The sequence below is a fragment of the Glycine soja genome, chromosome 18 (genome assembly GCF_004193775.1).
Source record: "Glycine soja cultivar W05 chromosome 18, ASM419377v2, whole genome shotgun sequence".
NCBI lineage: Eukaryota > Viridiplantae > Streptophyta > Magnoliopsida > Fabales > Fabaceae > Glycine > Glycine soja.
This window is the reverse complement of record NC_041019.1, coordinates 10,900,370-10,918,929: the sequence shown is the minus strand read 5'-3', so window position 1 is coordinate 10,918,929 and position 18,560 is coordinate 10,900,370. Positions and strand designations below refer to the sequence as shown.

The following is an 18,560-nucleotide window of genomic DNA, read 5'->3' as shown; positions in this document are numbered from 1 at the left end:
GTAATTGGTCATAGTCCATTAGTGAAAATCTTCCCAATATTTACCCCTCAAGATGCATAACAATTGATATCAGAGGATGTTGGTGGCAATAACTAGATAAGCCAATGTTTATCACCCTCAGATTGCACAGTATCACAATTGAATCAATGGACATGAAGAAGTTGGACTGATTAATGAAACTGTAAATAATCATTGTAAACATTATCACCTAATAATTTAATGAATAGCTTTTATATTCTGTATCAGTTAAAAAAACAGCTTTTATATATACTATGTACACTCATTAACCTGTGTGGTTGTTCATAATATCCAAAGAACCTACTGGATATATGTGATCCCTAAGTGACCATTGAATTATAAAGAAGACAAATAAACACTTGCAGAATGCAGGTTCAATTGGCATTTACTAAATTCCACAAAATCTTCATATCTCCCATTGATATACAACATTTGTCCATGTCTTATTATTTTCCCTTATTTAACATTTCCACATTTTTCATCCCCTCACATACCTGCTGTTACTAACACTCCTCCACTATATAAATCCTAAGCTAGTTTTCACCATCCTCACACACATTCAGCTTATTTTCTTCTAAAACCAAAATGGCTTCCTCTTACGACCCCGTTATTCTTGTTACTCTGGTGATTACTGCATTGGTTTCACATGCACGTGTGGTTGAGTCCAGATCACTCTCCAACCTATCTACCACCCTGAGCCTTGCTGTTAGGTTGAAGCTGGAGGGTGAACCCTCTAATTAACTTTTGGGAGTCACTGTGGCAGCTGCAAGCATGTAGTGGTGAAATCGTAACGTTTGTTCTCAATGGTGAAACTTACCTAGGGCAAGGTTGCCGCCAAGCTATTAGGGTTATTGGACATGATTGCTGGCATAACATCGTTGCTTCTCTTGGGTTCACCACTGAAGAGACTGATATATTGGAGGGATATTGTGATGAGATTGTTCATTCACCTCCACCGCCATTGGTAGAGCCTTAAAGGAGTTTTTTTTTTTCTTCACAAGTGAATAAACATTGTTAGTGGACATTGATGATCTAACTAATAAAAATAGTTTTGTTGCTTTTCTTTCATTTCTATGTTGACACACGTCCTTGCACTCATTGAGAAACACAATATTATTCAGCTTAAAAGTAGTTGATATGATTTGAACTCTGAATCAATGATATATATGATATAACGGGATTATATATGCATATAATGTGTGTTTCTTAGTGGGAGCATTCTGTTCTTAATTTATATTAGTCTGACTCTTTTTTTTATATTTTTAGAATCTGAAACATTTGATTGCAATAAATCACCTTGTTAAATCCTGCTAAAATATAATAAAAAAATAAAATGTAAATATTATAAAATTTAAATTAACAAAACTATAGGTCCAAGGTAAAAATAAGCGTGGTATAATTGCAAATGCAAGAGTTAAAGTTCCAAGTATGCCTTCTCAAATTTTGATTTCCAAACCATTGCTAAGTATATGATATTCTAATTTTCTTTTATACTGAAAAGTGGCATTTCTTTAATTTCAATATATAAACATCCCGCGTTATATTGTGATGTATGTCAAATAAGACATAGCATGAATGATAGTAGAAAATGATATTATACACATCCAAACAAAGCTGATGTACAAAATGTATAAATCTTTTTTTAATTTGAATCTTATCATTTGATGTTATCATGTAGGAGAGTTACATACTCTATTTACGGTTCTGCAATTTAAGCGAGTGGTGCGACCACAAATTGTGAGGTCAAATTGCCCTCAGAAAAGGATAATCTCAAGGACGCTATGTTTTTCTGTTGAAAGTTGTTGGTGATACATCTTTGGGCTTCATAGATCTCTTTTTGGTTATAATAGTTTGAAACATTTATATAAAAAATGACATAAACTTGACCGTGACATCATTTTATTAGTTTAGCATCCCAGTTCCCATCTATTTTATTCATTCCCACGCTTCTGTAAGTCATTTCGGTGAGAGAAGCTCGGAGCGCATAATGCATTCGTGGAGATAGCAATCTTCTATTGTGTCAGATCTTTAATGAAAGTTGTGGTTGGCCAATTTTATGGGTTTGGTTTCGAAACACATTTTGAAACCTTATACATTTCACAAGCCAAAGTAAAAAAATAATTAAACACCATCAGTTTTTTTTAGACTTTTTTCTCATTTTTTATTTTAATAATACATATGTCTCTTCCAAATCTAATGTCTCTATTATTTTTCATCCTCCACTTTTTACTTTTAAATTTTTAATATTTCATGTACATTTTAATATGGGTTAACTGTGTGGCATTTCAATATAGTATTAAAATTTAGATGTAAATTTTTTTTTTCTTTTTCTTTTAGGTTTTGTAGATTGTAATATATTATAAACATATATTACTAATTTAATTGTCAAAATAATATTTATTATTAAATATATAAAAAAATTGTTGTAATTTTTTTATAGACTTGATATATAATTATCTTTTTTATATATATTTTATGTACAACCAATCAATTATTGTTATTATTATTTTATTAATACATATTATCATAAATTTAAATAATTAAATATTATGCGTGTTCATAAACATAAATGTTTTAGAAATGATCAATGAGAAGTAAATATATACAAGTGTTAATATATGGTCTAAGCACTTGATTATATGTCTGTAACAAGAGTTTGTAGTTGTAAAATGAGGGAAAATATGTGTGACTAAGAATATGATGGTCAACTATCAATGCAGTGACTGAGTTTATGTCAATCACCTATATCTTGAGACTTCAACTTTTGATGTTAACTTTTGACTCTCAATAAAATATTTCATAAGACTTAAATCATCGATCCAAATTACTCTAATTGATGACTTACATATACCACAGGGTTTTAAAAATCCCTATGAAACGGTTATATCGTCCGCATCTTAACGGTATCGGACCACGACATTAACGTTACAGACCGATATTGTAGAGCAATTGAAAATCACGTGTAACGGACGCAGCATGACGGTGTTATGGCTGTGACAAATACAAATGAAAACGCAACAGAATGTAACGTATAATACCAAAGCACATGATCAAGAAAGAGACACAAGTGCCAACAAATAGGAAACGAGAGTAGTTCAGTTATTTGTCACCTTTTTGTTGCTTCGTATTCTGTTACTACTTTCTGACCTGTTTTAAGGTGATGGCTTATACGGGGAGGACGGGGAAATTTGTGGAGGATCTATTTGTATTCTGCTTCTAGTCATGAGAGTGCTTATGATTTGGTTAGTTTAATAAAAAAAAATTTATGAAAAATAAATTAAATATATCTTTAGTTCCTTAGTATATTTTTAATTTTTTTTATTTGTAAAATTATTTGTTTGTTTTTAGTTCTTTTAAATTATGTTTTTTTTATCCTTAAAGTATTTTTAAATAGTATAAAACATTATAAGAAAAAAAAAATATACATAATATACCAAACAACTAAAAACCAATAAAAATAAAATTTGCAAGGAGAAAAAACAAAAAGTATTAAATTGTAAAAGACTAAGAAAATATCTATTTTATATCACTTTCCTTTTACATCACCTTGTTAAACACAGGATATAAGGGAGGAAATACAGTTTGGTGAAAGAAAAACACAGTTTGGTGAAAATAAGGGAGAAAACACAAAATTTCATCCCATATAAACCTATTTTGGAAGCCTTATGGATTAACGTTCTTAAGGTTATTCTATTCTATCCATTTTGCAAACAAATGCACATTAGTCACATTTTATGGATTATTACTGTTAACTACCATTAGAACTTTTGTATTGAATTTAATTATTTATGGAATTCAAAGTTTGATGCGGAATTAATTACTTAGGACCTCTGTCAAAAAAAATACTTAGGACCATGTTGAATTAAATTACGACTTTTGATATTAAATAATCTGCTTACGGAGCCTTAAGCTAACCAGTGATTTTACCCCTCTTACACGCTAGTTTTGAACCCCCAAGTTGGGATCATCACAGGAGCCAAATTAAAATCCCAATTAATACTACCAATATAAGATAAGAGATGAAACACCTTATTTGATAGACCTATACATATCTTGCTGTATTTTATTGTCTGAATTAATTTGAGAAATATATTTTCTTGGGACACATTTTATTTATAATCAGCAATAACATTAAGAATAGGATCTTAATTTTGAAAGAGACTAACATATAGAAGCTCATTCCAAGTATCAGGAACACCAGCAAGGCACCAGTGGCTGCAATCCATGTCCAAATGCCCACCATGTCCATAAACAGAAGGGTGGCCATCTATCCTTAGCTGGGATAGGGTTGTAATGTCCAGCAAATACACAGGCTTTTGCATGGCCTTTAGCACTTTCTCTAATACCACCTCTGCTGGGTTTGGTCCTCCAGGATACCTTAATCCCGATATTGGCTTAGTTTGCCCTGCACAAAAGTTTGCTCTTGGCTCACCCCATTGCGCTGGACTGCAACAATTCACACATGTTAACTCCAATTTCACAAAATTTTGTGTTAATTTGTTGTTTATTTGTATATGTTTTTACCATGACCACATATCTTTTTGAAAATAAATATTTTTTTATGTGGTAAAAATGGGTTGAGGGTGTGCTCTAGCTAGAGTTCTTTATCTAGTTTTTGCCCTTCACAAATTTAAAAGTCATCATAATAGTCAATCATTTTCCTACATTTCTTCACGGAGTGAAATTTATGTAAGTCACACACTCACACTCTATCTGACTCTCAGTCAGAATCAAACTTGGCTCACATGAATTTTAAGGAATAAAATATAATGAATATAAAAATAAAATAAAAATCCTTAAAGAGTTTGTGACGAAAGAGGAAGAGTGCGGTGAAACTAGACAAACAAAGGAGTGATATTGAGAGAGAAAATAAAGGGATATTTAAATAATTTTAAATAAAAATAGAAAAAGATAGTGTCTATAGAAAATGGGGGGAATTGTAAATAATTGTAAAAAGATAGTGTCATTGATTACACGAACTTGGAGAGTGAGTTTTCTAGTGAATTTTCTCAAGTGATTATAATTGAGTCACTTTAAGAATTGCTTTGAAAATAAATGGCCATGAAGAAATTGATAACATAATTTTGCAATTTCCATCTCATTACACTAGTATAGTCCATTTAAATATCATCAGATACTTACTTTTGATGATCTGGAGACACTCCTTGGAATAAAACCCTTGTTCTGGTAGGGTCAATATTATAATCAATCCATTTGGCCCATGTATTCAGCGCTATCTCGTATGCAACCAAGCGATTCATGTCTCTAACAGTACGATTTCCTACTTGAATCAAATCCCATCTACAAGCCCAAATCATACGGAAATTGAAAGACATAGAAAAGTGTTACAAATTTTTCATGTGAAATATGATGAATAGTGAAACTAGCAAAAGGATTTTATTTTACATACGGTTGTTTTCTTCCTGTGTGAAGCCACCAATGCCAAGAGTCAAATATCAATATATCTATTCCTTTCCACGTTTGGCCAGCTTGAATTGAATCTAGTTTCAGTACTCGACCAATACTCTCACTAACTATGTCCACAAGAAATGCATTGCGTGAGAACATCACCTTAACACCATAGGTCTGCAAATTATGAGATACAATTGAAGTTATGTGGTGTTTGACCCAATAATTGAACCTGAAATTAAGGTTCACTGAAACAAATTTCTAGTCTAAGCTTGAAATTTAATTCATTATTGTTAAATCAAAGATTAATTCTATGCCAAGTAGTGACCAAATTATATGTAGAGTTGTAGACATATTTGTTTTGTACGAGACTATACTGTACATGAGTTAATAATACCTACTGTCATACCAAACATATGTGAAAATACACGCGTCTAAAAATGTGTAGAAATAAAACGATTTGTTTATCATTCATAGAAGATTCTTAATTTTTTTAGGTGTAGTTAATCTTCAAAACAAATTTCCAAATTTTCTGTGCTTAAGTTGAAAGAATAAATTACTAATTATGATGAAATGTATTAGACAATTGCCAGTCTTATCTCCATCTGGGTCAGCGCCTGACAATACAAAATTAATGATTCTAGTTAACAATACACTAGTAGTTAAATTGGTCATATTCATTGTTGTGGCCCAAGTTAATGATTAGATAGAAGTTTCAATGATCTTAAAATGAAGTTGTTTTCACAAAACAGTATAATATTAAGACCAGCAGGTGATCTGTATCTTAGGTGTGGACTCATTTCAAACTAATTTAAAAAAAAAAAAAAAAAGCTTGAACCATTATGTCACACTATCGATTAATTTAATGACTAGTTATTTCTTAGCAATACAATTATGCTATAATAAAAATTATGCGGATAATCTAACATAATTTGTTTCTTCCTCTACTTTTGTCGGTGTGTTTTCAACAATTTTCTTGGTTCTTCTTTTATCTGTGTGGATAATTAACAAATATGTGATTACTCTTCAATGATGGGTACAGGACACCAAAGCTTTACACCAATCCTTGTTATCAATACAACGTTCCTTCTATAAATTGTTTGGTTACCTTTTCTTGCATGCATGAGTGAGACTCTAATATCTTGGGTGTCAATTAGTTAGAGACTAGTTGTTAGAATGTATTATTCATATATATTATATATGATTGCATTTAAATTATCATATGCTCTATTTAATTTCAATGATATCCATGCAGGAATGCTTGCAACCCAATTAAACTTTTATTTTGCAACTGATCATTTGGAGTTAAAATTGGAAGAAAAACCACCTTGACATGGCTCAAGTAATTGGGGTGAATGTGAATTTGTTTAGATTTGATAGGTTTGGGTTGTGACAATGACTAAGAGAATAGGAAGAAAATTAAGAAAAATAATAGTTATAAAAGAGATCTAACCGGAAACGTGAAAATGGAGAGATCTCCATTCCTCACTAAGTTGTAAGGGGCTAGTGGCACAGCTATGTGAAGCATGCAAGTGAGTGATTGCCATTGATTCAAACTCAAAGAATCCCCCACAAACATGAGACTCCTCCCTCTATGTCTTCTTAAGAAATCTTCACCGTTGAATCTACAAAACAACAAGGTTCGTTGAAAAATGATGATAAGTGGGTCCAACACATCTTGCATGTTCTTAATGATGATTAAAATGGTTTTTTGTTTGGATCTAATGTAGCATGTGATCCAGATTGAGGACCAATTGGTTGAAAGCAACTTTACAACAGCACACTTTTAATGGAGGAAGTCTCTGCCAACGTATGGACCAAACTTTATGTGGTAGTTCAAAGATATATATAAGTTTAAGAACCTTACGTAATTAGTTGATTGATGGGAGAGTCCATGGGGATGGAAAAGAAGATATAAAACGTGCAGACAGAAGCAACAAGGTTTTTTGGGTTAAAGGATGACAAATTAAATCACAAACATAATCAAATTAGTTTTAAATTGTGATTGCAGTCGATCACAATCGTAATTTCGTTGCAATCCTTGCCATGATGGAAAATTGTAAATAAATACAGCCAATGCAATTACAATTATAGAGTCCAAAAACCTTAACACTATACAGCCAAAATCACGATCACAGACTATTTTTTAAAACCTTAAACACAATCATTATTATTCTTTAATTGATCTGATGAATAATGGGTTAGGAGAAATCTGAATAGTTTCATAAAGTTAACTTCGTAAGGCTGTTAAAGATAAAACATAAGCTGGATATGACATAACTTGGAAATGTGGTCTCCAGCTTGGTACATAGTCCATTGTCCCTCTTATAAGACGAGTAACGTAACAAGTTCAGCCTTTTCCAAAGGAACAGTATTTGTTTGTTTGTTTCCTTTTTCTATAATATATATTATTCTTATCTATCCTCTCTTCCATTTGTATTTTGGGATGAGCAAAATTTTAAAACAATGACAAGATTTATTTTTTTTCAAATGGTAGCAAAGGAACAAAGAGAATTAGGAAATAAAATTATAGATAAACTATTATAATATTTTCTTCAAGATTTTAAAATGACAATTGCAATTATTGAAATTTTTAAGAATTAGAAACAAAAAAGACTGATCCAGCTTACTTGTAATTGTGATATGCTAACACAATATCACTAATGAGCGCTCTACTTTTGTCTTAATAAACAAGTAAAACGTCATTTCATGGTTCTAATATTTTTCTTTTTATAGAGATAACAACTGGGCCATGAGGAATTGTGAAATCTCCATCTGATATTACGTACAATTCATTAAATTGTGGGGTCTTAAGGCCTAATCCTTAACTTCAAGGTTATTTATTCTTTCTTGTTTTATAATAAAGTCATTATTTGACAAAGGTCTTTTACCCTTATAAGGTGAACTAATTAATTAGTTGTTGATTTGTACTTCATGGATTGAGTCCCATTAATTCCAAGAGCATAACAGCACCAGGATTCGATTCCTTGAAGCAATATACTAGTTAAAGATAACTACATGCAATCCATGACTCATGTTTCCTTCCTAATATTCTAATTTCCCTTGAAGTTGATCAATGTCCAGAATTTTTGTATTATTCAATTATGGAAAGCATGATAAAAAATAAAAAATTTAAATTACGTTTTTTCATTGACTGTGTAATGTTTCTATATAATTTTATATATACAAGTAAATGTTTTTATACCGACAAAATTTAAAAAGCCTTAAATACTCACTATGTTTCTAAATACAGTAATATATAGTTATTTAAAGTTGTTTTACATTAATCAAGGAAATCAATATTTTTATTTTTATTTTTGATGAAATGGTGAGTTTTATTTCCTATCATACCCCTCGCAATTAACCTTCTAACTACAGTTAATTTTTTCATAATACATCCATTTATCTCACTGCAATTATTTCTTCATAATACATCCATTTCTCTCACTGTAATTATTTTTTATTGTTATAATGAACTAATTTCTCTTTCTTTAATAAATCGTTAACTTCTTTATTTAATGTACTCTCACTCTCTAAAATTAAGTAGCTAGTAATCTTTGACGAACTTTTCAATTATGTATTATGCTATTTTGTGATAGAAAATATATTACGATAGAATAAATAGAAAAGTAAAGAATATTATAATAGAAAGAGAGAAAATAAATTATAAAAGGTATAAAAAATATACAATTTTTTTATACATGTAAATGTTTTTATACCAACAAAAATAGTCTTAAAACTGTGAAAAGAACAAATATACAAGAAAAATATCTTTTTTCTAAAAAGTCAGCACCTAAAATGGAACAGAGGGAGTATATATGACTTTTCTTTGACAATTTATTATAGGATGAAAATATAAATAAATTTATAATTGCATTCTAACTAAGTTCAAAAACTAAAGAATGAAAAAAAAAACATCTAGATTAAAGTAAAATATCATCATTTGGATGAAAAGACTTAATTTTGGAAAGAGGAAAAACCATATAAAAAAAAACAGATATCCCCAGCAAAAAAAACGTGCATGATGAATCTATGTAGCAATAGTCATATTGCATGGCACTGATAAAAAAAACAATGAACAACTGACACAGAAAGAGAAAGAGAAAAGCAAATAAAAGATATGTATACTTACCTTGTTAAGTTGCAGCCTGCTGGCTGCCATCTATATTTGAGATAGAACTTATCCGGTCTGCCATTGTTTTGACAATCAAATTCTTTCTCTATAAAGGGACACTGTGAGGTTGCATAAAGAGGGTATGATTCATCATAAACCCAACTTCCTTGGAACAAATTACAACCATAATTCTCTGCAAAGCCTCTTCCATGTATCTGAATGAGAAAGGTAAGAAACAGCAAAACGGAAATTGAGAAAGACCACCCCATTGGACTGAAAGAGTGATGATGAAAGGTGGAAGTAGTAGTAATACTAGAGTTAAGGCTCACAATAAATATGATAATCAATAGACAAGGTGGTGTGTGGCGGTGGTGTTTGGATTTTGAGTTTTATTTGTAAATGTGATGCGGTAGTTGAATTGGTAACTGCCAAAAGGGTGATGGAAGAAAGCCGTTTCAAATTTGTTTATGTAGTTTTGTATTTACGACTAATTTGTGCAAGTGGCAAAAGTAACATCAATGCATTTAAATCAATAATCACATGTAATGAATCTTATTAAATGGGGAGAAATTTTTCCGTGATAAGAATAAGAATGAAAATCAACGGTTACAAATTGTGATATATATTATAATTATTTAAATAATCAAATATCTTATTTTCAGTTCTCTTAAAAATTAACTTATATGGAGTAACCCACGATGCAATTAAATTACAATAATAATTAGCATGTATTATTTGTATACTAAATTAATTAATAATTAATTACAGAACCTTTAAAAAAAATAATAACTACAAAACACTTAAAATGCAGTAAAAAAACACAAAACACTTAAAATAATATTAATTATCTTTCGCTCCTCTCTCTTACAAACATTAATTTTCTAATTAAATTCAAATTCATTATCTAATTAAATTCACATTTCAAATAATTTTTCATTAACAGTAGCATAATAACATTCACGCCACATTTTCAAAATTTAGCCAGCTACAATTTCATTATTTTCTTCTCTGCTATAAATATCTCTCTTATAACCCTTCTATTAAAGAATTCCCTTTTTTCATATTTATAGTAGATGACATTCCTTCATCTAAAAAGTTATTTGGTTCATAAGTAAAGGATTTTGGGAACTTCTCAATGATAAATTTAATTACATTTTTCGTGGCTTGTTGTGCTGATATTTTTTTTTACATAGTCGGAGAAAAGCTAATAAATAAATGATAAAGATTAGTAATTTTGCAAAACAATGTTATTATTAATATTATAATAAAAATTAAAATAACACTTATTAGGATGTTATAAGAGAAAAATAAGTAATTAATATTATATTAAATAGCTAACCGGCACTTATATTAAGACTTATTTTTTATATGTTACCTGGCACTTGTTATGGGACTTATTTTATTATTATTTTTTATATAAACATAATTATCTCTTAATTTATGTTTTAAATATTTATTTTCATAATTTTTTTAAATTTAATTATATATTTTAAAAAATATTTTATTGAATTAGTGAAGACAAGTTAGTAAATTAAAAATACTTTAGTATCTATTTTAATTAAAAATATATTTTAAAAGTTTATAACAAATATTCCTTAGCGATATAAGTTAAATAGACAAATTAACATTGGAGGGAAAGGACTCTATAATTCTCACATCTCTCGAGTGACAAAAATGTAATATATATCAAATAAGTATTCAGATAAAACGAGAATATATCTAATGTAACATACCCTATGACATCGAGTACCCTTCCGGTCATATATCCATATATTTTGTACAACACATTTCGACCTTCAACATATACAAGTGACGAGTATCATTTGGCCATGATTATCGTCAATAAACCCACTTAAGGATAATTGTTTGGTTAGAAGTACCTAAACAAGATTAAGAGGCATATTACCTAGCTGATAATCAGAACATGCAGGTCCATAAACCCAAGGCTTAGTAAGGTCAGTATATAAAGGGAAGAGTCCCTAGGTAAGAGGATTGTTCACCTTTAAGTATACACTAGATATCATCAACAACTCTGAGTCGAACCCTTATTTGAGCGTCGAAGTGCCTTTTGCATGTACCCTCCACTCTTTCAGACTCGCACGCACCAGAGATATCTGCAAGGAACTATCAGAGAGACCCCTCGACACAGTAGGAGACCCTTCGGCATAAGTGTCCAATCCATTTGCAATAGGAACATTTTGGCACCCATAATAGGGTTGAGTAAGTTATATCCCGACCCCAAGAGATTATGGCAATAACTATAATTGGAATGAATATGACAACAATGGAGCAACCAATTGATCAGCAAAACAAAGAGATACATGTAGAGGACCAGACCAACTTGTCTTTGATCGTGCGGAGAATACAAACTCAAGTCTCAAAAATGCAAATGGATCACACTGAAGAAGTCATTTCCCTTTGGCGCAAAAATGCGCATCTACGAGAATGTCACAGGTCATGGCAACCTGAGGCTAATCTGCCTGAAGAAGGAGAAGCTGAGTTAACCACCGTCAACTAACCCAGAGCTACTAATTTGAGTGTACATCTAGACATTATTTCCACATCCTTAAACACTTTGGGAAAACAATTGCTACAGTTTAAGAACCCCTTTGTCCCCAACATCATGGAGGCTACTCTCCCTTCCAACTAGAAAAACTTGACCATTGAGAAATATGATGGTACCACAGACACTTGTCAACATCCAATAAGAAAAGAGGGAACCATTATGAACCTTTTACAGAACATTTTGGAAACGTTGAGTTGAATATCCGAAACCTTGACCCCGTAGTGGCTATGTACCACTTGATAATAGTGTTAAGGCCGAGGGCTTTGTGAATAGCCTATGCAAAAAACCAACATCTGACCTCAATAAGCTTTAGAGAAGAGTGACTTAGTACATGCAGATGGAGGATTTGGTCGAGTACAGGAACCAGGTGCAGGTGGATGCCATGTCGGCCAAAAAGGATAATGATAAGCCTAGCTCCAACAAAGCTCACGACGAGGGATGAGGGATGCCACCTCGAATATAATGTTATGCTGACTACATTCCCCTTACCGCCAATAAATCTCATATCATGGATCAGGCCTTGGCCATAGACATTTTGACTATGCTGAAAAGAGCTAACACCCCACCAAAATCCAACTACTCAAAACGTTATCGATATCAGCACAATCATGGTCACTCAACAAAGGAATACAGCGCCTTGAAAGACAAAATACAAGAACTTATCAAGCTTGGCCATCTAAAGGAGTTCATTCACAAGCCACAGTCAAACAGGCCCAACAATTCGTACACACCATAGTCAAGCCAAGGTAAGGACGGAGAACATGCAGGTTGTTCAAAAAAATAGAGAAGCCGAAGTTGCTCAAGGGAAATAGAGGAGGGACCCCTCGACCAACCAAGGTGGGTCATAAACATCATCATCATAGGTTTCTCTGGAGGATAGGCCAACGCCTTTGCACGAAAAAGAAACATATAACAAGTCTGATCTGTTAAAATGGTCTCCCGGCATTGAGCTCCCAACATGCCTCCCATAAGCTTCACGTCAGATGACTTCAAGGTGATCAACCCAATGCAAGACAACCCCATAATTATTAGTGTAGAGATAGCCAACTGCATAATCAAGAAGAGCCTTGTAGACCAAGGAAGCTCAACCGACATCTTGTTTTGGAACACTTTCAAGCAGATGGATATACCTGAATTTGAAATCCTCCCACATGATGACCCATTGTTCGATTTTGTTGGAGAAGAGGTAGGGATAAAAGGGTGTATTTGGCTTTATACTAAGTTCGGGCACGAGGGGCCACTACAGAAAAGGCTAAACATATGATATGTGATAATGTATGCTCACACATCATACAATATGTTCCTCAGTCATCCCTCACTAAATGCCTTGTATGTAGTTGTTTTAACCCCTCACCTCGAGATGAAATTTACAACAGATGCTAGAACCATCATAATCGTGCATGCCAACCAAAGGACGACTAGAGAAAACTATATGGCCAGCCTTAAGTTGTGTCCTCATGCAAGGGAGAAAGCCCCAAAAGTTGTCCACCACGTGGAGGCCAAGGCGGAAACTAAAGAGGTGGAGGAACTAGAAATCAATCTGAGAACTAATGATAATAATCGGGTGAAGCCGGTAAAGGAGACATCCACTTTCCAACTTGAACCTAAAGAGGGATGAGTCACTCAGTTGGGAAACCAACTTTCTAATGTCAATCGAAGCCGAATATAGTGGGTTATCCAGGAGCACAACTGACTTATTCTCATGGTCTACGATAAACATGTGTGGGATCGATCCAAACTTTCTTTGTCATAAGTTAGTTACATTTAAAGATTCAAAGCCTGTTGCCCAAAGAAAAAGAAAGATGGGGGAAAAGAGGTGACGAGCAGTACAACAAGAAATGGCCAAGCTGATGGTGGCTGAGTTCATCAGGGAAATTGACTATTCCACTCGCCTTTCCAACATGGTCATGGTCAAGAAGCCAAAAAAAAATGGAGGAAGTGTACATACTACACAGATCTGAATCGAGCATGTCCGAAGGATGCTTACCCACTCCCGAACATCGATCGCTTGGTCGATGGAGTAGTCAGATACAGATTGTTGAGTTTCGTGGATGCATATTCCAATTACAATCAAATAAAGAAAGATGGACCCAAGGGATCAGGAAAATATGACATTTATCACTGAATCTGCAAACTTCTGCTGAAAAATTATGTCATTCAGACTCAAAAATGTAGGAGCAACTTATCAACGTTTGATGGACAATGTGTTCAAGGGTCGGCTTAGAAAAAACCTGAAATTCTATGTAGATTACATGGTGATCAAATTTGACGATTTGGAAACCTATATCATAGATTTAGAAGAAGTTGTTAGCTAACTCATAAAGTATAACATGAGATTGAACCCCGAAAAGTGTGTCTTTGGGGTCAAAGGGGGAAAGCTTATGGTTTCATGCTAACACACCAAGGAGTACATGTTAACCCAGACAAATGTCAAGCCATCATGGAAATGAAGAGTCCCCGAAATATGAAAGAAGCTCAAAGGCTAATCGATAGGATAACCTCCTTGTCAAGATTTTTGCAAAAGAATTGTCGAGAAGGTCAAGCCAATCATGAACCTCCTCAAGAAAACCAACTTTCCAGCACCTAAAAGAAACATTGGCAACACTACCCATCTTGTTGAAGCCTGACACCAACAAAAAGCACATTATATACCTTTTGGTCTCGAGTGAGGCCATAAGTGCGGTGCTAGTACAGGAAGAAATGAGTGAGTTAAGGCCAGTGTATTTTGTGAGCCAAGTGCTACATGATCCAGAAATGAGGTACCAGATGATGGAAAAGGTAGCTCTCACACTTGTTAATGTTGCTCACAATCTCTGCCAACATTTTCAAAGCTATAGGGTCACTATCCGGACTGACTACCCAATAGCCAAAATATTGTACAAACCTGAGCTAACAAGGCGGATGATGGCATGGTCTATTGAACTCTCAAAGTATGAGATTGTTTATGAGCCAAGATGGACTATCCAGACCCAAGTGCGGGTCGACTTCGTCAACAAGCAATGTGAATGTATGAATACAAGGTTTTCATGATGCCAAAGTAGAATCAAACAAGGTTGGTTCAACAAACATCCAAAGGTTAAGCATTGCTTCAAGATTAATACAAGGTTGTTTCAACAAACATTCAAAGGTTAAGCATTGCTTCAAGATTATTAATTCAAGGTCAAGCAAACAATATCAAGAAAAAGATAAGGCCTCAAACAATCTCATTGGTTGATTGGTTTTTTCCTTAAAACAAATTGTTTCCAAGAGATCAAAGTCTCTGGTAATCGATTACCAGGCAGCGTAATCGATTACCAAAAGACAAGATTGCAAGTAATCTTTTAAAAAGGGTTTTGAATTTGAATTTTGAATCATGTAATCGATTACCAGATGTTTGTAATTGTTCAACCAGAATACTTGTTTACTCCCTCTTCCAAATTGGTATTACTTGTTTCTATATGGGAGTGGTCTTACCGGCAAGCGCACCAGGTCACCAAGTAAAATAATTAAAATGGAATGAAGCGAGTATCGAACACAGGGAACTTGTTCATTTAGCAAAGTTCTATTAAGTAAGCAGGCATTTGCAAACAGAAATTAGTGATTGTGAATTAAAGCAAAAGTATGTTCTATCCTAAGTAAAAGCAATAAACGAGAACAAGTAAGTGTGAAAATAGATATATAAAGGCGTTGGGTCCTCCTATTGAGTAGGTTGATGCAATTAAAGATGTTTTTCTAATTCAAGATGTTCATGTGTTCTATGCTGAGGACAAAAATACCAAACACCGATTCCTCCAGAGTTTGGACTAATTTAAATCAAACTTTGTTCATAGATCCCTCTTGTTGAATTTAGCCTAATTTAAACAGCATTATACTCACAGCATAATAAAGAAAACTAAAACTTGCACACTATCCCTCGCAATGCAATCCCTGCTCTATCAAGTTCTAAGGAAACAATACATTTCCCAATGCTAAAGTCCCTAATAGCACACACAAATGGGTGATCAAGCCACAAGCATGCATACAATAAGCATAGATAGAAGCAGTGAACACATAAAACAACCTTAATTAGATATGAAAAAGAGTTTACATCAACTACTCAATAAGAATCCCCAACTGAGGGTTTTAGTCTTTCATGGCAAGGAAGCTCCTTTTACACTGAAGAAGAGGAATCAAGAGAAATTGCTTGCTTACAAAGGAGTGGGATGTCTCCTCCACCTCTAGGAATCTCGCAGTCACTCAAAAACTCACTAATCTCCCTAAAAGATGAAAACTTGGCCCCTTGCTCTGCTCTACGCTCTTTAAAATTCACACTCTTCAGGCCTCTGAGTAGTGAACAGTTCTTTTTCCACTCCCCTTGCTCTGTGCAAATCAGGCTTAAAAAGTATTGGAACAAGTGGTCTTGGAATAATTAAGAAGGAGGGGTTGAATTAATTATGAACGTGTCTTGACTAATTAATAATTTATCCTTCTTAATGTTACTAGATTCAATTAGGCTTTACTACTAAGTTATGAGAAAGTAAAGAATAGAAACAATAACTTAAACAAACGTAAAGCAGAAATAAAAAGTACACAGCGGAAAAGTAAAGAGCGTAGGGAAGAAGAAAGCAAACACAAGTTTTATATTGGTTCAACAACGACCCGTGCCTACATCCAGTCCCCAAGCAACTCACGGTTCTTGAGATTTCCAATAACCTTGTAAAATCCTTTACAAGCAAAGAGCCACAAAGGATGTACCCTCCCTTGTTCTCTTTGAACAACCAAGTAGATGTACCCTCTACTTGAAGAGAACTACAAAGGATGTATCCTCCCTTGTGTTCACTATTGCAACCAAGAAGCTACCCGCTTCTTACACAAAATTCTCAAACAGTTAGTTCTTTGAATTTAGTGTTTGGGCAAAGAATTCTCAGACGGTTAGTTCTTTGAATTCTTTGTTTGGGGAATCAAAAGAATTCTCCAACGGTTAGTTCTTTGAATTCTTATGGCAAGATGGAGAAGGAAAGAAGAAGAAGAGAAAAACAGAAGGATAGCACAGTTTTTGTTTTAGCAGAATTTTCCTTTCTTCAAGGAAAGATTGAACAAAAACTTAGAATGAATTTGGCAAAGGTTTTGCAAGAGAAAAGAAATGGAAAGTTCTGTGTAATCAGATGTATATGTATATTGTTGTATTGTATATTTAAAATGCGTGCCAAGGTCTTATATTTATAGAACCTTGATACCTTTTGAGAAAACCATGTTAAGAGTTATAACTTTTAACATTTTCTTCAAAAACATTCAATGGTAATCGATTACCATAATGGTGTAATCGATTACACAACGTATTTTATGAAAAGTTGTGACTCTTCACAATTGGATTTGAATTCCAACGTTCAAATTCACTTGTAATCGATTACTAATATAGTGTAATCGATTACACTATTTGAAAATCATTTTGGAATGTTGCAAAGCATTGAAATCAGTTTGAAAATCATCATGGTCACTGGTAATAGATTACTACCAAATGGTAATCGATTACCAGAGAGTAAAAACTCTGGTAACTTATAAGATTTCAGAAAATCCTTTTTCAAACAAAAAGTGTGCTATTTGATGTTTTTGAAAAATACTTTTTACTACCTACTTTGACTTGGCTTGATGCTTCTTGATTTCTTCATTTGATTCTTGAATCTTTGAGTGGAATCTTGAATGCTTAATTCTTTAATCTTGAAATAACTCTTTGAGCTTTGCCATCATCAAAACATCTTGGTGAATCATCATGGTAGCTTTGCTTCCACAAAAAGGGCTTCCTGATCTCAACGTCACGCTTAGCACCAATCTCGCGCTTAGCGCGAGTAAGTGAATTTGAGCTTAGCGCCAATCTCGTGCTAAGCCTGGAAAGCGACAGACGACTCACTTAGCGAGCTGATAATGCGATAAGCGCGTGCTTGCTTAGCATATGTCTTTCCAGATTCCCTTTTACTCGCTAAGCGCGCTGATGCTGGGCTTAGCCGTTGATGCGCGCTAAGTGCATTGAGCTCGCTTAGCGCGATGACTCCTTTGGCACTTCTTCAAAATAGCTCCTTTTTGCCTAAAATTAAAGAAAATTTAACATTAATTCCATGTAAAGAGGCTTCTACTGAGCAAAGATCAAAACAAAGCAATTTTATTTACAATCCTACCAAAAAGAACCATAAATTGGGAGATTTATATACATTTTGGAAAACTTTTCTGTACAAAAGTTAGTCGTAAATGATGACTAACATGTTTGTAATCAATTACCAGCAACGAATCTTCAAAAAATACTTTGAAAAGTCATGATCCTTCAAAATATAATTGTGTAATCGATTACCAGAAACCTGTAATTGATTACAAGTGAGAAAATTTCACAAAAACCTTTTGAAAAGACATATCTCTTCAAACCATTTTGAAAAGGCACAATGAGCCTATATATATGTGTGTGTATGACATCAAAAAGTAAGAGAAAGATATTCTAAGAAAATT

The 18,560-nt window shown here is 33.2% G+C and overlaps 2 protein-coding genes across 2 annotated transcripts; one reads left to right on the top strand and one right to left on the bottom strand.

The window, feature by feature from the left end:
• Window positions 1-603: 603 nt before the first annotated feature.
• On the top strand, window positions 604-994 carry LOC114396918 (egg cell-secreted protein 1.1-like). Its single transcript, XM_028359083.1, has 2 exons — window positions 604-742; window positions 840-994. The coding sequence occupies exons 1-2, from the start codon at window positions 604-606 to the stop codon at window positions 992-994; spliced, it is 294 nt and encodes a 97-aa protein (XP_028214884.1).
• Window positions 995-3,999: 3,005 nt separating this feature from the next.
• Window positions 4,000-9,976, bottom strand: LOC114394940 (protein trichome birefringence-like 43). Its single transcript, XM_028356618.1, has 5 exons — window positions 9,560-9,976; window positions 6,881-7,052; window positions 5,429-5,604; window positions 5,161-5,319; window positions 4,000-4,464 (listed from the first exon to the last, which is right to left on the bottom strand). The coding sequence occupies exons 1-5, from the start codon at window positions 9,808-9,810 to the stop codon at window positions 4,164-4,166; spliced, it is 1,059 nt and encodes a 352-aa protein (XP_028212419.1). The 5' UTR covers window positions 9,811-9,976; the 3' UTR covers window positions 4,000-4,163.
• Window positions 9,977-18,560: the final 8,584 nt, after the last annotated feature.

What these genes read in the sequence shown, in the direction of transcription:
- LOC114396918 (XM_028359083.1), top strand. Translation starts at nt 604, where the DNA reads ATGGCTTCCTCTTACGACCCCGTTATTCTTGTTACTCTGGTGATTACT. An exon ending in TGTTAGGTTGAAGCTGGAGG is followed by an intron (nt 743 to 839) that starts GTGAACCCTCTA and finishes AAACTTACCTAG; the next exon opens with GGCAAGGTTGCCGCCAAGCT.
- LOC114394940 (XM_028356618.1), bottom strand. Translation starts at nt 9,810, where the DNA reads ATGGGGTGGTCTTTCTCAATTTCCGTTTTGCTGTTTCTTACCTTTCTC. An exon ending in GCAGGCTGCAACTTAACAAG is followed by an intron (nt 7,053 to 9,559) that starts GTAAGTATACAT and finishes GTTGTTTTGTAG; the next exon opens with ATTCAACGGTGAAGATTTCT. An exon ending in TCTCCATTTTCACGTTTCCG is followed by an intron (nt 5,605 to 6,880) that starts GTTAGATCTCTT and finishes CATAATTTGCAG; the next exon opens with ACCTATGGTGTTAAGGTGAT.